Source organism: Trichoplusia ni (assembly GCF_003590095.1).
Source record: "Trichoplusia ni isolate ovarian cell line Hi5 chromosome 14 unlocalized genomic scaffold, tn1 tig00003941_group13, whole genome shotgun sequence".
Classification (NCBI taxonomy): domain Eukaryota; kingdom Metazoa; phylum Arthropoda; class Insecta; order Lepidoptera; family Noctuidae; genus Trichoplusia; species Trichoplusia ni.
The window spans coordinates 1-19,077 of record NW_020799731.1 but is presented as its reverse complement, the minus strand read 5'-3'; the positions used below and the strand labels follow the sequence as shown (position 1 = coordinate 19,077).

Here is a 19,077-nt window from a genome sequence, read left to right as displayed (position 1 = left end):
GTTAAGCTCGAAATTTTATATTCTGTTTTATTGATCAAAATAAGGATGTTTCTATTATGTAATTTTATGATAAATACCCTTATTTTTATTGAGACCAAGCAATCATATCGTCATTTTAGTACTTTTCCATTATCCTCGATGCATTTCCGTCTAAGATCTTCTAATTAATAAAGCAGCAAGAATAAAAGGTTTGTAAAATAATTATTACTCATAGTCAAACACAGTAGGTAACTTCTTGTATACCACTATAATCGCGGCCTATATTCTTAATTATATTTGGGATGCTCAGAAGAACCTCTGTAATCTTTTAATTATTAAAATCCTATTTACAGGTTTGAAAATGGAAACGCGATAGAATTTATAAAATGGTTATTAACGTTAACGTTTTGTTTTTCAACACATTTTTAATCATTATAGTTAGAAGCACTATGTGCTACTAAGTACATTGTAATTCTGGTTGCTAAATTATCTAATCATTTACGCTTATCTGTGATAAAATAAATGCCAGGTTAAAAGTAGTTTCTGTGGATGCAAAACAAATTGAATGGTTCTCAATAACATAGTGTATTTTAGAACTTCAATCAAAACATTAGATTTACAGAACAAAACTCGTACACAACCTAGATGCTATCCATTCAGGTCAACAGTCTCCAAAAAAAAGTCTTTTAGGGATACAAGTAAGAGTTTAACAGTATATTTAAGTAAAATAAATATAATGATGTAACACTAGAGAGAACGTTCATTTAATCATAAAATTAAATACATCCACAGAGCCAATGTATCTCCTCCAGAGATGGCCATCTTACAACACTTCAGATCAGATTAATGCTGTCACTCCCGATGTACGAGCACATACATTGCTAAACACGCCAGGACCGCAAACTGGAACAAAAAGTATTAATACAGACTTGACATGTTTCAGTTTTGAACAAAATTCTGCTGCGTTATAACGCCGTGTCAGCTCATGATTATGGACCCTGGCTGGGTCCGAAACTTGTTGGACTATCCACGGGAGTAAAGCGTTGTGTCATAATAATATACAAGTTAATAACAACCACACAAATAAATGATAAGATGTAATGTTTATTGGCATTTCTATTAGGCATCTTCTTCAATTCAAAATATTTGTTAGTTGTTAGGTAAATGATTTCTTTAATTATTATATTATTATTAATCATGATTTTGACATTCATTACCTGCATTAGGAGTATTTAGAAAGCTGAATAATGTTGGTTAAATCAACAAATTATAGTTATTAATATGAACATATTATTAGAACAACATTGAAGAAACTGAGACAAGATGAGGTAATGTTATTGTTTTCATTTTTTACATTGTTTACATAAATTATTTATTCTTAGATCTTAGTTCTGGGCCAAATATATACTATCATCTAAAATTAATTATAATAAATTCATTTACTCTATTGTTATCTTTGCTTATGACCATTTAAATAGCAAGGTAATTTAATTCATATTTGTAACCAGTGACAATGTTGATAACCATTTCCCCAGGTCAATGTAAATAGTCAATAAATATTAGATGTTATTACTATAATATACATAACTCTAAGACACATTTATAGTTAAGTATATTAGCCAATATTCAATAGTTGTCTACATTTCCACAAAGTGATGTACTAGAATTATTCTTTCTTTATTATTCTATTAGTATGCTTTCTTTGACATGGTGGCAGGTTTTGGTAAATAATTATTAAAGTTTAAGTTGAATCAAATGTCTCAATAAAATACAACTCATAACTTACTGTGAAGTACATTTTTAAGCTTCCATACCCTAGGGGTAAATATGCAACATTTTTGTATGATACCCTAGATATTTGTCTGTAGCCTATTTGTATGAAACAATTAGGAAAATTCAGGTAGGCATTACAAAACCAATCCTTCTGAATAGTTACTATCCTCTTCCTATCATGCAAAAGGCAATGTACGCATACTGTCACATTTTGTATAACTGTCCAAATCATCCACAGTCAATCAAATTTAATTCAACAGCAAACAAAATTACCTTAAACTTAGGATATTCGTTCATATATATGGTCACCATGCCAACGTAAGGTAGAAAACCTCTTGCACGACCCACAACATCCTTCTTGGTAAGCCACAACTGACCCTGGGCGTATAATCCTCTGTCGTCCACACTATTGTTATCACCTTTTGTCAGGAACTTTACTGTACCGTTATTCCTGAAATGTCAAATGGCATATGATACTTTAAAGATGTACATACATCGTAGCATACATTGCATACTATATAACGTCGCAAGCTATTTTGTGTTAAAAAAACAACAGAAACCGCCTTTGCTTCAGGTTCGTAGAGAAGTTGTATACTCACTTTTCGTGAAGCTTTAGAACCCTGTGAACAATTGGAATGTCTCGCCCCTCCACTTTGAAAACTACGATCTCGCCGACACGCACGGGCTCTTCGGGATAGTTCGTCAAAAACAGTAAATCGCCTCTGTGGAACGCAGGTTCCATACTGCCTGACAACACCACAACTATTGGGCTTTCACTACCAGTTACAACCATGAGGCCTTTCCATATCATTAGCGCTGAAGAAACTATCATACCAAAACTTAGAACTTGGTAGATGAACTGAAAATAAAAAGGACAAACATAAAATAACAGCCGGTAAAATATTAATGTAATACAACAGATCGTCACTGAAACATTACCTGCCGTTTGTTCATGCGCTTCACATCGTCAAATATGCTGTCGAACATTTTGGTTTCTGTAAATAATCTCTAACAACTACAAGAAAGGTAATTTATTTTTGGTTATCGCCTTTCCCTGTTGTCGTCTTGTCGACAGCACCACGTCAGATAGGTAGAGATAGACAAAAATTGCAATTATCGATATGATTTTAAATACACCTGAATTTCACTGATAAGGTGAAAATATGAAATTAATTTAATATTTTTTATTTTAATTATGAAACTATCGTAATTAGTTGAATTTGTTTACATAAAGTCAATAATAAACCTACTGAAGAGATGACATTCTAGCTTACTTCATCGACATTTTATGACCACACGCCATGTCAGCTCAATAGTATTCAAGTACAAGCCTTTTGAGCAAAATTCAAATACGACATACGAATAAATCAAGGTTTTTAGAAAATTACTTATTTGATAAAAGATTACAGAAGAAATATAAAATGCTTACAACCGCTTCAAATATAGTTTTTTGCTGGAAAACATGCTCTGCAATAGTTAATTTCAATTTTCTTTATCTACTAATTACGATCATCAACAACTCAATGTTTATAAACCTGAAAATTAGGTCTTCGAAGTAGTTCGAATCCTTTAAGAGATTCATTTGAAAAGACGAGTACAAAGTCTAAATAAGTTTATTAAAAAAGTGCATAAATACATTAATACGTAACACAATTGGAATTATTTAACGAGTCATTTCAACATCTTGATATTCAGCAAACTTCAGCTTAATTGTAACAGTATTTGGAGTTGTAACATCAGCCACTAATATGTCAGCTCCATTGAATAATCCTAGTTCTGTTAACTTCTTTTTTAAGTTGTCTCTAGTCCTCTCTTCAATGCTTTTTATGGATGACATGTATAAAGTTTTGTTGCGGCCGTTTATAACTGTGGTTATACCTGAAAATTTGAAATAAAGAGTGAATTAAAGCCAATCAAAAGATGTAAAAAGATGAGAGTTAATGATGATGTCATTGACTCAACAAAAATACATATTCGAAAATGATGATTTATCAACCTGGACTCTTCATTAAATAAGCAGGGTCTTCACAAAGTTTATCATAAATACTCTGCAGGGTTGCTTGTGGCTCTATCTCCACAACCCGTGTGGAGTTGCTGCAAGCTACACAGTCAGGTCTTTTCTCAGCATTAAAAGTATAGGTGTAAACACCATCAGCCATGTTCATCACCATGTAGTTATTCATGCTTGTACAGCATGATGTTGCCAGTTTAAAAACCTACAATAAAAGTTATAAGTATTATATTATTTTGGAGGATGTTCAATAAATATTTCAATTTCTTAAGTCTGCCTCAAGTAGGCTTTTTTTTTGTTACATTGAAAAGTATACAGGGAAAGCCAACAAGATCTACGTTAGTTGTGTGTTAGGCGCAAATACAATAAAAGTCTTGTATACCAATAGTGAGATTCAATATAGAACCAAACTCACTTCAGAAGCACAGCAAGCAGCTATAGCCGCATTAGTACTGGCAACAGCAGGAATGATATTCTTCAGAACTCCTTGAGTTAATCTGTATGTAACATTTGATATTCCATGCTTCATAGCCCTATCTTGAGCCTTCTCAAACACCCAGGCTACATGCTGAGGGTCATCACCATCAAGAGCAATATTACTGCCCCAAGGGTTCTCTTTAGCCCACTGTATTACTTTCACATACTCTATACAATGTTCTGGTAATCTGGAATCGCAATTAAGGTTTAATTAAACTCATACTATATAATTCAACATTATATCCAATATGTACCTTACTTTCATAAATGGAAATAATTTGTCACTCCGAATCTTTTACTTTTATGACAAAACGAAAAAAAATATTTTTAATAAAGCTACATTTAGTTAGGCAATATGCTGAAAACAAGCTTGAAGCTACAAAACTTGAAGCTAGAAAAATAATTTATTTAGCAACTAAAATTTAGTAATAAAATATGAATCACAGTACCTTGGAGTATTAGCAATAGTGCATAAAGGGAAAGTCTTCTGTGGTGGGTAAAGATCAAGAGTACACTCAATACAGGCACTCATGCCAGGCAGTATAACCCTTGCATTACCCTTGAAGCCCTCAGTACCACCATCAACTAGAGGTATAACACTGCTTTGATCTAGACTTCCTGAAATTACATTGTGTGTTTTAAAAAACCTAATTAATATGGCAAAAACTTGTTCAATAGATCCTCTTAGGTGCAGACTATAGTAATTTGGGTATACCTACTTAAATAGAAAAATAAAAACCATTTGGGATAAAAAAAACCTGTCTGAGGAATAATAATCATAGATTATTATATGAATTTTGAAGGCTGGAAGTGGGACTTAATATTAAAGCCTATTTTCATTAGAGTCCTAGCTCCATACTGCTCATCAAGTAAAAATTAGTACATAAAATTCTATTAAATGGAAAACCTTAATGAAAAGTATTAAATATGTAAAACATGTATTACTATCATCATTGTACTGCAACAGGGACATCAGCATCCCATTAAGCCATCTCCTCGCTACAATAGAGTCTAAGCCACATACAACAATGTGGAACTGCCGATAGAAACCCTCATCCAAGTCTTGGATGGCACAATGATGAGCAATTGCTTCACAACCTGGCACCCTGGGATATAAAACAAGTTGATTATAAATATTATAATATAATAAAGAATAAAAAGTACACTTTTTAAGTTACTATTCTGGTGGTTTCATAGTTCTATGATGGTATTTTTAAGCACCAGAAACCCACATTAAGCAAGCATGGTACTCAAGCTTTGTCTATGTTGGAGATCTTTGCCCCATAGTGGGACTTGTACAGCTGATATTATTATTTTGTTAATGAATAGGTGATACCATGTGCATGGTTCTATTTAAAATTCTAGTTGAGTAATAATATTACAATACTAGGTGAAGGCATGCATTGTTTTATAATATGATGTGTAAAATGAATGGTATATATATATATTAGGACCAACTTATAGTGGTATACATAAAGTTACAAAACACATACCTTTTATTCACAAACTCTACTGCACACTTAGCTTTTGACAATCCAATATCATTCTTTCTAAACAAGAACTGTCTGTTCAAATTGGAAAGTTCTATGGTATCCATATCCACAATGTGTAATTTCCTAAAACCCAGCAAAGCCAGGTCCTTCAGCAATTCACAACCAAGTCCTCCAGCACCAACAATTAGGATTTTGCAAGACTCCATTATAAAATCCAAGATTTCTGGTGAAGGTTCAAAGTCTGGATGGCAGAATGGCCCTGACCTTTCCAAAAGTTTTCTTATATGTAACCATCTTCTTTGCTGGTCTGTAGATGTCTGTGTCTCCCCGGATGCCATTATAACTAAAATAATAAGCTTATTATATAGATTGTTACTATGAGAAGATGAATATAAAATATGCACTTAAGTCGTATATTTTATAATGAGCAGCTCAGTTTATTTCAATGTACGATAAATCTATGATATTTATAATGGTAAAAAGACCGGGCCTGCATTGTTGATAGCACGGTCGTTTGCAACAAGCCCTCAAACTTAGGTACTACTAATTTGGATATACAACAAGTACACTTACAAAATACGATTAACTTATTATGAAGCTTGCTTCCAATAAATTACTGTAAAATTAAGATTTATTATTTAGCCGAAAAGGCGAAAATCGCTACCAGTAGAATGACAGGCAATTGTCAATAATTAAATTGAATGCCGTGCCGTCAACTATTCACTTGTCAAGCGGTATTACGTCAAATTCAGATTCAAGCCTTTGACTCATGCAGACAGTCACTAAAAATCTTTTTTGTTGTCACAATTCCTTAGTTCGCTGCAAAATCTAACTACAACGTAAGGTGGTGTTATTCTAAATGACATGTTTTTATGCGCCAAGTTTGTACGAAGATGTATTATTATGATAGCGATTAATCATATTTACCCTTTTTCTTTAATTTACGATTCCACTAGGTATAGACGGAAACCCAGGCTGGCCTACTCTTTCTAGCTAGGAATAGCATCTATGTGACTTGAACCCAATATTTTTCGCTGTAAGAGTGATAAATACATTTAAAACGAGACATCGAACCTGCGATACTCAGCTGTAGCCACCTAGGCACTGTAGAATCTGAAGCTCTCGCCTGGTCTATATGCTAAAAGTTTACGATTCATGAATATTTATTTTATTCAGGTTGTAGGGTCTGGCTCAGGTTTTAATAAACCTTTTATTATCCACACGCCTTTAGGAGTCTAATTCGAGATATGTATATTTTAACGAAATTTTTTGTAATGTACTTAACCCTAGAAAGATAATCATATTGTGACGTACGTTAAAGATAATCATGCGTAAAATTGACGCATGTGTTTTATCGGTCTGTATATCGAGGTTTATTTATTAATTTGAATAGATATTAAGTTTTATTATATTTACACTTACATACTAATAATAAATTCAACAAACTATTTATTTATGTTTATTTATTTATTAAAAAAAAACAAAAACTCAAAATTTCTTCTATAAAGTAACAAAACTTTTAAACATTCTCTCTTTTACAAAAATAAACTTATTTTGTACTTTAAAAACAGTCATGTTGTATTATAAAATAAGTAATTAGCTTAACTTATACATAATAGAAACAAATTATACTTATTAGTCAGTCAGAAACAACTTTGGCACATATCAATATTATGCTCTCGACAAATAACTTTTTTGCATTTTTTGCACGATGCATTTGCCTTTCGCCTTATTTTAGAGGGGCAGTAAGTACAGTAAGTACGTTTTTTCGTTACTGGCTCTTCAGTACTGTCATCTGATGTACCAGGCACTTCATTTGGCAAAATATTAGAGATATTATCGCGCAAATATCTCTTCAAAGTAGGAGCTTCTAAACGCTTACGCATAAACGATGACGTCAGGCTCATGTAAAGGTTTCTCATAAATTTTTTGCGACTTTGAACCTTTTCTCCCTTGCTACTGACATTATGGCTGTATATAATAAAAGAATTTATGCAGGCAATGTTTATCATTCCGTACAATAATGCCATAGGCCACCTATTCGTCTTCCTACTGCAGGTCATCACAGAACACATTTGGTCTAGCGTGTCCACTCCGCCTTTAGTTTGATTATAATACATAACCATTTGCGGTTTACCGGTACTTTCGTTGATAGAAGCATCCTCATCACAAGATGATAATAAGTATACCATCTTAGCTGGCTTCGGTTTATATGAGACGAGAGTAAGGGGTCCGTCAAAACAAAACATCGATGTTCCCACTGGCCTGGAGCGACTGTTTTTCAGTACTTCCGGTATCTCGCGTTTGTTTGATCGCACGGTTCCCACAATGGTTAACTTATACGGTTCTTGTAGTAAGTTTTTTGCCAAAGGGATTGAGGTGAACCAATTGTCACACGTAATATTACGACAACTACCGTGCACAGGCTTTGATAACTCCTTCACGTAGTATTCACCGAGTGGTACTCCGTTGGTCTGTGTTCCTCTTCCCAAATAAGGCATTCCATTTATCATATACTTTGTACCACTGTCACACATCATGAGGATTTTTATTCCATACTTACTTGGCTTGTTTGGGATATACATCCTAAACGGACACCGTCCTCTAAAACCAAGTAACTGTTCATCTATGGTCAAATGAGCCCCTGGAGTGTAATTTTGTATGCACTGATGGATAAAGAGATCCCATATTTTTCTAACAGGAGTAAATACATCGTTTTCTCGAAGTGTGGGCCGTATACTTTTGTCATCCATTCTAAGACATCGTATCAAAAAATCAAAACGATCACGACTCATTACAGAGACGTACACCATTGACAAAGATCGATCAAAGAGGTCATCTGTGGACATGTGGTTATCTTTTCTCACTGCTGTCATTACCAGAATACCAAAGAAAGCATAGATTTCATCTTCATTCGTGTCACGAAATGTAGCACCTGTCATAGATTCCCGACGTTTCAATGATATCTCAGCATTTGTCCATTTTACAATTTCCGAAATTATCTCATCAGTAAAAAATAGTTTGAAGCATAAAAGTGGGTCATATATATTGCGGCACATACGCGTCGGACCTCTTTGAGATCTGACAATGTTCAGTGCAGAGACTCGGCTACGCCTCGTGGACTTTGAAGTTGACCAACAATGTTTATTCTTACCTCTAATAGTCCTCTGTGGCAAGGTCAAGATTTTGTTAGAAGCCAATGAAGAACCTGGTTGTTCAATAACATTTTGTTCGTCTAATATTTCACTACCGCTTGACGTTGGCTGCACTTCATGTACCTCATCTATAAACGCTTCTTCTGTATCGCTCTGGACGTCATCTTCACTTACGTGATCTGATATTTCACTGTCAGAATCCTCACCAACAAGCTCGTCATCGCTTTGCAGAAGAGCAGAGAGGATATGCTCATCGTCTAAAGAACTACCCATTTTATTATATATTAGTCACGATATCTATAACAAGAAAATATATATATAATAAGTTATCACGTAAGTAGAACATGAAATAACAATATAATTATCGTATGAGTTAAATCTTAAAAGTCACGTAAAAGATAATCATGCGTCATTTTGACTCACGCGGTCGTTATAGTTCAAAATCAGTGACACTTACCGCATTGACAAGCACGCCTCACGGGAGCTCCAAGCGGCGACTGAGATGTCCTAAACGCACAGCGACGGATTCGCGCTATTTAGAAAGAGAAATAATTTAATTACATTATTTATAAACATGCTATAGTTATAGTCATGGCCATGGGAACAGAGTTACGTACTATAGATGATATTCATTTGTTGAAAATGGAGGCGTGATGGAGGTGCAGTTGTCGCAAGACTGGGATTTTCGAGTTTGCGGTTGTGACGATTTACACGTGAGTGTGCTTATATAAATACTCGCTTCGTAATCTGTATTGATTGAAATGTTATTTGCTTAGGTTTATATCACATTACATCTCATGTTGTTGTGTATATTTGAGGGAGAGACGGCGAATCTCTTGGTAGCTGCGGAATATGATATTACCATGCCCGAGTCAGATATGAGGCATGGTTACATTATTTATCAAAGATTTACACAAATTATAATTAATTGACAGTGTTTTTCTTAGCTTTATTGATATATCTGTTTGTAAGTTTTATCTGTTATTTCATTGTCAACATGGTTGGTCAGCGTTATACAAAACGGTGCCAACATGAAGTGCGTGGTAGGTGTATATAGATGTTAGTTTTCGAGTTATTTCAGTTTAATATATTTATCAGTTCCCAAGTATTTTTTACAAATTGTCGCATTTGTACATTTTGTATACAAATTCTTATTAATTACAAATTAAATGTTGTTTTAGATGAAAAATGGCTGGAAACAAGATGAGTACCAAAACAAAGGGGAAAGAAGATAAGAGTAAAGCTAATAATAAGGCTATAGGTCAACCTAGTGAAGAGGCAGATGAAACTGACTTTGCTTTGCTTAGAAAGCCTATACATACAAGCATTACAGGATTTGGTCAAGCAAGGAAAATATTTGACTTAGCAACTGAAGAAGTAAGTCTCTTACAATATTTATTTACATGTGAGGTTTTGAATTATACTATTATATATTCACATTTAATATTGATTGTTTTTTTTTTAATTTAAATAATGTTAATAATTGTATTTGCATATTTTCAGCTGAAAGATTTACTCTCAAATGAATGTGACTTACTTTATGAATGCAAAGTATGCCGTAATATATTTAGGAGTTTGGCTAATTTTATATCTCATAAACGTGTTTATTGTAAAGAGAAGTTCAGTTCATCGTTACATAGTCATTTTATCAAAGCTACTTCAACGGTGAGTATCATTTGCATAATACAATTTTTTGTGAACCAGTTCGATTTAAATGTTGAAATTTTATGACCCACATTATATCATTACAGGTTACTGAAATTATGAAAATTAAACAATTAGAAGAAGGATATCAAGAATCTTTAAAGGAAACAATAGAAGCTGAAAATAAAGAGACTGATGACATAGATGAAAGGGTACCATTAACTAAGGATTTGACTGCAATTGTAGAAAAAATTGCACAGCACAAAGGTGTACATAACAATAGCAAAGATGAGCCACAAATTGCACTGCAGAAGATACCAAATAGTTCAGTAGCAATGTTCCAAAATGTTCAGATGTGTGAAGACAAACAAAAAGAAAATATGAGAGTACAAGTATGTTATCATAATTATAATATGCATTATTTTCTATGATACCTTTTTATTCTTTATTTATATCTATTATAATTTATTATAATAATGTTGACAAAAAATTTGCATTAAAATAGCTTTAAAAGGCTTTTCTTATTTATTTAAAGGTTATTTATTTATTTATTAAAGCTGGAAAATTTAGCAAAGTCTTAAATGTCTTCTATCTTGTAACATGTAACAATCTTAGTTTCATTATGCCAATAACATTTTTACATTCCAGAAATGGTGGTACTCAAAATGTCATTATTGTTTCCATAATTTTATATTAGTAATGAAGTAAGATTATTCACAATTATAGCGATAACGCGAAATCTTGTATATTGTGTCAATTTCCCATTTATGCATTGCTTGCCCTGTCACATAAAAATACTTGTAGCTGTACCTATGCTACTCTTGTAAATAAGTGTAAATCTTGATAAAATTAGTTCTCATTCCATGTTCTTTTAGATCTTGTCTAAGTTGGATCCACATAAAATTTTTGTGGAAGTTCAGTAAAATTCCTAGTGTGAAGAATAAGCTACATGCTGAAAGTGTGATATTAAATGCTTTGCCATTACCTACTGATACGACAAATTATATTATTTATTTAATTCAAATAAATATCTTCTGTTTTCAATCATTAAAAATAATAAACTTGGTTTATTTTTGTCTAGTGAATGAGCTCGACAAAATTTTATTCAAGGGACATAGCTGTTTTACCAAAGTGATGGCAATTTTCAAAATAAAAAGCTCTGCGGCGGAAGATTCTGATAGCGTTATTCAAATAAGTGATGACGATGAGAACGATGACGCCGACATACTGAAATGCAAAATCTGTAAGTTTCTATAACAATATTATAAAAAGTAGTTTTGAATTTCGCGCAAAAAATATGTATTGTACATTTTAGATACCTACTTCATCCACTTTCATGACCACTTAAACTACATAATTTCGGAGTTTTGATGTTTTTGTACTTATGGGGTCACCTGGATGGTAAAGGATGTAGAAGTAACCAGGTGTTGACGCGGTAAGAGTCCTTTATGTGATTGGATAGTTCTAAACTGTGATTGGTTGATTAAAATCTGGAAGAAGTCGCCGTTGTTGTATCAGAATACCTTTTTACCCGACTGCCAGGAGGGTTATTTTAATAATATATTTTGTTATGTTTCAGGTGACATGCAGTTCTCGACTCAAAAAACTCTAAAATTCCATATGAAGTACAAGCATGTGGAAAGTCGCCTGTATACCCGTGCCCCCGATTGTCTGGAGATATTTTCTACTTCGTGGAGTGTATATAGACATCTGTTCAAAGTGCACAGGTAAATATGCAGCCATTATACCCATCACGAAATGTGTAATGGCTTCATTTGCATAGTGTTCAAAGAATTATGTCTGAAGATTGAACATTGTAACATGATAGGGTGACTTGATTTTGTAAGTAAATACTGCACAGAAGCTCTCGAATGTTTCGTCACTTAACCGAAAACTTGCGCAAGCTATTTTTCTAAATACTCACAAATACATGAGGCAAATGTTTTTATTTTTTTAGGAAAACAGCGGCCCAGATTAGAAGGCTGAGGGAGTCAATTCAAGCAAAGGCATTCAAAATGAATAACCCTCCTGCCTTCTATGAAAAACGTAAAAATAACATGAAGTCAGCAACTGCTGCGCCTAAGATCACTGAAGAAGAAAGAATAGATCAAGAAAATCAGGTAAGGAAGTGATAGTTCGTTAATTAGTAGCGTATTTTAATGTGTTGACATATATTTTTTATTCGGAGACGTCTTAAGGATTACGGTCAGCCCAGGATTCCTTTAAAGTTGTAGGTGGAAGTGTCAAATTTCTATAAAAGTTGTCTCATCTACCGGAATCTATGTTTTAATAAGCTGCTGTCTGCGGTTTTACCCGATAATTTCTAGTTATATAACATGTACTCTTTCGATGTACCTGAAGATATAACTAGCCTGTCAATCTAGGTTGTCGGCTTGTCTCAATACCAAATTCTATCAAAATCGTTTGTTCCATTCATTTGAGCGTGAAAAGTTTAGCCCTTTTATAAGTACTTGTGTACCCTGTAGGCTTGGATGGACAACATGGAGGGTGACGGCGAGCTGCCGCGCTGCGGCGGGTGCGGGCGCACGTTCGAGCGGGCGCGCGGCGCTGGCGGCGCACACGCACACGTGCCAGCCGCGCAGCCGCGCGCTCGCGCGCCGCCCCGACGCCAAGCGCATCGAGATACAGATCCGCAAGGACTACAACAAGGGGCCGCCGCCCAACATCGTCGCCGCCATACCCAATAAACCTACGGAAAATAATGGTATTATTATATAAATATATGTTTGTTTCTTACATTTCATACAAATATTGATTTTTAATTGTCAATTTTTTTTCACAGAAAATAAAGCACCTAAGGAAGATCCACCACCAGTCTTAGTGAAATCAAGCCCAAATAAGGAAGAAGAAAAATCAATTCCTGTTGTCGAAGAAGTTGAAGAAACCATGGATATTAGTGAGGACGAACAAAAGTCTAATGACGCCAGTGAATCTCCTGAACTAGAATTAGACCAAGAGGCAGAACTAGAACCAGAACCAGAAAAAGCACAAGTAGAACTTTCGAAACTAACAATAAGACTACCATTTGCTCATCAGGCAGAAAAGAACAATCTTATGGCTTTCAGACAGAGACTGCAGTCAGAAGTAGAATTAAACAAATTGTTATGTAAACGATGTGATGGACAGTTTGGTGAAGTACAAGAATTATTTGATCACGTCGCCGATCATATTAAATGGTATCGCTATGCTTGTAAATTATGTAATTTCAAGCATTACTATTTTGACAAGTTACCTGAACATGTCAAAGTGGTTCACAAACTTAAAGGTGATAAAGACTTTTATTACAGTACCGTTAAAGCAGTTAATGGTACTGAAGCCATGGAACTTTGTTTACCTCCTGAGGAACTTCCCGAGACTAATGATACTAGTCCTGATTCAAGACGTCCTAGCCGATGTTCCAGCGATTCTAGTCGTTTATCGGATGACAGCTCATCCAGTAGTACAAGGGTTGAAGGCATAACGAGGAAAAGAAAATTATACCAAACAAAAAACAATTCAAAGCGAAGAAAAGAAATTTTGGCCAAAGGTAGTAAAAAATCCAAATTCTTTTGTGTATGTAATCCAGATATGTTTATTTTATTTAATATTCTTTTTTATTATTTTTAGGCGGACAAGGTAAGCACACTGACAATTCTGTGGACAAAAATAATAGCTTGAGAAAATGATTCTTCGAGCATCAAAAAACTTCGGAAGAGAATTCCTCAGATATAGATGAAATCGAAGAAAAAATTGCGAAAAGGCGAGGTACTTTAAAAGAAGACAAGTCGTCCGTAGCATCTAGAAGACCTGTAAGAAGAAAAACAAAGCCCAAAAATGAAGATTTCGAATACGATCTATCAAATCTATTAAAATTGGAAGCTCAGGGATATAGAGATTCATTAACAATGGCTCAGAAGGTGTCTCAAACAAAACGCAGGGTTCAACAAGAAATTAATTATGAGAACGCGAATAAAGAATGCTGTGGAGCACTAACCGCACTATCTAAAAAATCTGTCGAAAGAGCTAGTGCGCACATGAAAACTAATTTCCCAAGTGCCGTTCAGAAGGATGTTAGAACCCAAAACGTTTTCGTTAGACCTATGTTACCTAAAATTATCTCCAAAGTAACTCAAAAACCAGACAATTGTGAAGAACCTAAAGAATCTAGTCCTAGTAAAGAAAATGTATCCAGTAAACTGCCCCTTGAAGAACCTGAAAAAGGTAAAGATAAGGTATCTAAAGATAACTCTGTTGATAGCCCTCAGAAAGCAACAGATGACGCCGAGTCAGTGGCAGAGGTAAATCAAAGTACAGTTTCTGCTCAACCTAAAAGTCCAACCACACCTAGTGAAACTGTTAAACCCAAAAACATACCATCTGTGGTTCCAATTAAATTTCGTCGCCAAAGTTTAGATGTTATGAAAAATCCCCTCATCAATAAAAGTATTAGTGATTTTACAAAATCTGGCATGAAAACGAAAATATTAGTTATCAAACCAATTAATAGAAATAAGACGGTAAACAAACTTTGAACACTCCACTGAAATTTCAAACAATTAAACTAAAAGATCCTAACAAAAAATTCTTGTAATGAAGAAAAGGATCAAGTTGTAGTAGTTAAAGTCCCTAAAGTTGATTGTGCTATCGCTCGACCAACGACCGAGGTTCCTAACAAAAATACTGAAAAGACTTTGCAAATAGATAAACCAACAGTAAGCCGAAAATAGTTCAACACCCTGTGCTAATGATAAGAGTAGTACAGATGCAGATGATCTGGAAATAGTCAAACCCACTGATGTTGATGGTGATAATGCAAGTATGAACAATAATATTGGAGATGAACTTAGTGAAGTTAACGATGATGTGGTCATCAAAGAAGAAATTAAAGAATCTGCAAAGAATGACACTGTAGAACTTTAAGACAGAACTGTGTAATATATTGACATATTTTTTGTTGAAATTACCTTTGTTTATGCTTTAAAGCACATTTAGTTTATTTTCGTTAATTACCTAGAATTTAGGATAGGTAGATAGGTAGACAAAATAACAAATAAAGTTACTTTAGTAAGAAATTATAGTTTGTGTTATTATTGTATTCCCATTTATGAAACTTTTAAGAGTGAAATTAGGTGTGGTGATCACAAGACCCATCAAAGACACACACCAAGGGAAGAGTAGCGTAAACGTAAGTAATTTTGCAGTAAGAACTTGCTCTACCATTAGCAAGTTTTTTATATCCATACCTTTTGGACGAGTAAAGTAAGAGGTCTTTCCTGTTATCCGGCGACTGCCAGAATGATTAAGGTTTTGAGTAATTTAATGAGTTACTTCCATCGTCACATAACGGTGACAAATTGTTTTTCGACATATTTTTTTACAGAGATATTTACATTTTTCAGATTCGTTATCATAGGTGTAGTTAGTAGGGACCTACTATCTATAGGTACTCGTCTCCAAAAAGGGCCCTTACCCCCTAACAACGGGTAAATAACTCGATCGGTGCATTTGCCATCTTAGTACCATAATAATATTGTCTTATTAATCATACCTTCTTATTAAATTTAATGAAATCTGTTACCCCCTTAAGAATTAAACCTATTTTGATTCAATGATATAAGGTATCATCGTATTATCGAATTAAAATAACATGTAGGTAGGTATATGACATAATATGACCCATTTATGCGATGTAGGAAATGACCTTGGAAAAAAATGTGATTGACCTAGGTAGGTAGGGCCTACCCAAAACCTACTTACATTGTAGATTTTAGTAGAGCTAGATTATTCATAAGTTTTTGGTCTAGGAAATCGTTTCATTTTAACTATAATTCTTATTTGAACAAAAATAACAACAAACAGTAGTTTCACATAACAGTAGAAAATGTCAATGTAACCCACCTATTTCCTAAAGAGAGTTCTTTTGTGAGTGGTCACATATTATTATAGGGAACTAGGTATTTATGCAATGAACAAAGTAAACAGAAGTAAAACAACACCACACATACCTACTTAACCTCTTAGGTGGATGTTTTTAGCAACTGCTATGTTAATACCGATTGACACTTTTGTTAACTTTTACATAATATTTTACACTACTTTACATCAGCAAATAATTATTTGTTAAACGTTTTATTTATGTTTTTTCTACATTAGTACGCATTTTAACCTTGCGGCCTTGATGTTACATTTGAAAATTATGTAAGAGTGAGAAAAGTAATTTTAACGCTATATGATAATATTTCGCAGCTACAATTATTAGGACTAAACATTCAATTAAAACTATTTTTATCCACGTTTAAAAGCCCGGCCTTTATGAAAAAGATGTGGTGTTATGCAACAGAAAAAAGATTCGGTAAAATATTACTTGTAAGGTTTTCTACAAATTCGTATAAATATTGGTAAGCTTATCACTTTTGATAGAACGAGGAAGATCTAATTAGATTCCAATAAGTTTAAGAGTAACCTATGAGGTTTATGGATGGTACAGATCCCCGCGACATTACATATGAATACCGGAAATAATAAATATCATTATTATTTTCACTAACTTTATTTAGAAATAACTTCCACATACATTCACATCAACAGTCACAGTTATCTATCTGCCTTGTTCAATTGATTATAATTATGCATATGCAATAACTTATGTTGATGAAAAGATACATCATATTATTCAGTACATTTACGACTTGGCAAGGGTGTCTGCCTTGGCAACAACCTCTTCAATGGGTCCAACCATGTAGAAAGCTACTTCAGGTAGGTGATCATACTCGCCCTGCAGGATCTTAGAGAAGCCCTTGATAGTCTCCTCAAGGGGCACCAGCTTGCCAGCGTGTCCAGTGAACACCTCAGCAACCTGGAAGGGCTGTGACAGGAACCTCTGGATCTTACGGGCACGAGCCACAGTCAGCTTGTCTTCCTCAGACAATTCATCCATACCCAGGATAGCAATGATGTCCTGCAGAGACTTGTAGTCCTGAAGGATCTTCTGCACACCACGGGCAACATTGTAGTGCTCAGCTCCAATGATGTTGGGGTCCATGATACGGGAGTGGAGTCAAGAGGGTCCACAGCGGGGTAGATACCCAACTCAGCAATGGCACGGGACAGCACAGTGGTGGCGTCCAAGTGAGCGAAAGTGGTGGCCGGGGCAGGGTCAGTCAAGTCATCAGCAGGCACGTAGATAGCCTGTACTGAGGTGATGGAACCCTCTTGGTGGTGGTGATACGCTCCTGCATGGTACCCATGTCAGTGGCCAGAGTGGGTTGGTAACCTACAGCTGAGGGGATACGACCCAGCAGAGCAGATACCTCAGAACCAGCTTGAGTGAAACGGAAAATGTTGTCAATGAACAGTAGTACGTCTTGTCCTTCCTGGTCACGGAAGTACTCAGCCACAGTCAGACCCGGTCAGGGCGACACGGGCACGCGCGCCGGGGGGCTCGTTCATCTGACCGTACACAAGAGATACCTTCGAGGTCTTGTCCTTCAGGGAGATGACACCAGACTCAATCATTTCCTGGTACAAGTCGTTTCCTTCACGGGTACGCTCTCCTACACCCGCGAACACGGAGTAACCACCGTGAGCCTTGGCGACGTTGTTGATCAGTTCCATGATAAGTACGGTCTTACCGACTCCGGCACCGCCGAACAGACCGATCTTACCTCCCTTGGCGTAGGGAGCGAGCAGGTCCACGACCTTGATGCCAGTGACCAGGATCTCCTGTTGGACAGACATGTCCACGAACTCGGGTGCCTCGGCGTGGATGGCGGCGGTCTTGTCGGTCGGGATGGGACCGCGCTCGTCGATGGGCTCACCGATCACGTTGATGATGCGGCCGAGGGTCTCTGCGCCCACGGGGATACGGATGGGCGAGCCGCAGTCGAGTACGGGCTGGCCGCGGACCAGACCCTCAGTACCGTCCATGGCGATGGTGCGGACGGTGTTCTCTCCCAAGTGCTGCGCCACCTCCAGCACAAGCCGGGGCTGACGGTTCTGTACCTCCAGGGCATTTAGGATGGGTGGAAGGTTGTCTTCGAATTGTACATCCACTACGGCACCGATAACAGCGACCACCTTACCTTGCCCTTTGCCTGCTGCAGCTTTAGCATAGTCTCTCTTGTTAATGGCAGAAACAGTTGCGATTTTGGTACCCTCTGTAAGGGCTTTTTCAACAACCGATTTTGCAGCCAAAAGGCCACTTCCAACCCGACTTGCAGCCCCCAACATTTTTGTTAATTTAGTACACTTGGGCGAATAGTCGGCGCCCGTTCGTAAATTATGTAACCTTAAAACTATAGACACGTAACGTGAACAATATTGAACGGATCGAAATCTGTCTCGGTGCTGCGTTGTTTATGGTTAGGGTAAAATAAATATTTAGACCCTTCCGAGGTTCTTATAATATTGCAAAACTGTGACTTTTGGTATTAATTTTGTCTTATTTTTATTTTAGTGTTTATTTAAATATTTATAGAAGCGAAGTTACGTAAAATGGAGCAAGTTTCAGTGTGTTTTGTGAATTCTTATAATATAAGTATTATAT

General features: G+C 35.6%; 3 protein-coding genes and 1 pseudogene across 3 annotated transcripts; 1 reads left to right on the top strand and 3 right to left on the bottom strand.

The window, feature by feature from the left end:
• Positions 1-672: 672 nt before the first annotated feature.
• On the bottom strand, positions 673-2,842 carry LOC113506419 (signal peptidase complex catalytic subunit SEC11A-like). The gene is made up of 4 exons (XM_026889267.1): positions 2,692-2,842; positions 2,352-2,611; positions 2,026-2,203; positions 673-882 (listed from the first exon to the last, which is right to left on the bottom strand). Exons 1-4 carry the CDS (start codon positions 2,737-2,739, stop codon positions 832-834), a joined length of 537 nt encoding a protein of 178 aa, XP_026745068.1. The 5' UTR covers positions 2,740-2,842; the 3' UTR covers positions 673-831.
• A 507-nt stretch (positions 2,843-3,349) lies between these two features.
• LOC113506420 (NEDD8-activating enzyme E1 catalytic subunit-like) lies at positions 3,350-6,464 on the bottom strand. The gene is made up of 7 exons (XM_026889268.1): positions 6,307-6,464; positions 5,734-6,076; positions 5,186-5,346; positions 4,690-4,858; positions 4,179-4,428; positions 3,749-3,968; positions 3,350-3,630 (listed from the first exon to the last, which is right to left on the bottom strand). The coding sequence occupies exons 2-7, from the start codon at positions 6,069-6,071 to the stop codon at positions 3,416-3,418; spliced, it is 1,353 nt and encodes a 450-aa protein (XP_026745069.1). The 5' UTR covers positions 6,072-6,076; positions 6,307-6,464; the 3' UTR covers positions 3,350-3,415.
• A 2,948-nt stretch (positions 6,465-9,412) lies between these two features.
• LOC113506418 (zinc finger protein 800-like) lies at positions 9,413-15,259 on the top strand. The gene is given in 15 exon segments (XM_026889266.1): positions 9,413-9,601; positions 10,070-10,265; positions 10,392-10,553; positions 10,640-10,924; positions 11,614-11,658; positions 11,660-11,674; positions 11,676-11,775; positions 12,112-12,259; positions 12,490-12,652; positions 13,019-13,090; positions 13,092-13,257; positions 13,336-14,079; positions 14,160-15,043; positions 15,046-15,117; positions 15,119-15,259. Coding segments are annotated over 14 exon segments (3,186 nt in total). The 5' UTR covers positions 9,413-9,601; positions 10,070-10,076.
• Positions 15,260-17,066: 1,807 nt separating this feature from the next.
• Positions 17,067-18,838, bottom strand: LOC113506416 (annotated as a pseudogene).
• Positions 18,839-19,077: the final 239 nt, after the last annotated feature.

Bases quoted from the DNA above. Each gene is read 5' to 3' on its own strand.
- LOC113506420 (XM_026889268.1), bottom strand. From the start codon at position 6,071: ATGGCATCCGGGGAGACACAGACATCTACAGACCAGCAAAGAAGATGG. The intron at 4,429-4,689 runs GTACTGTGATTC...TTGCGATTCCAG, and splicing joins ACTATTGCTAATACTCCAAG to ATTACCAGAACATTGTATAG. The intron at 3,631-3,748 runs GTTGATAAATCA...TCAAATTTTCAG, and splicing joins TTATTTAATGAAGAGTCCAG to GTATAACCACAGTTATAAAC.
- LOC113506419 (XM_026889267.1), bottom strand. From the start codon at position 2,739: ATGTTCGACAGCATATTTGACGATGTGAAGCGCATGAACAAACGGCAG. The intron at 2,612-2,691 runs GTAATGTTTCAG...TTTTATTTTCAG, and splicing joins AGCGCATGAACAAACGGCAG to TTCATCTACCAAGTTCTAAG. The intron at 2,204-2,351 runs GTGAGTATACAA...TTGACATTTCAG, and splicing joins GTTCTAAAGCTTCACGAAAA to GAATAACGGTACAGTAAAGT.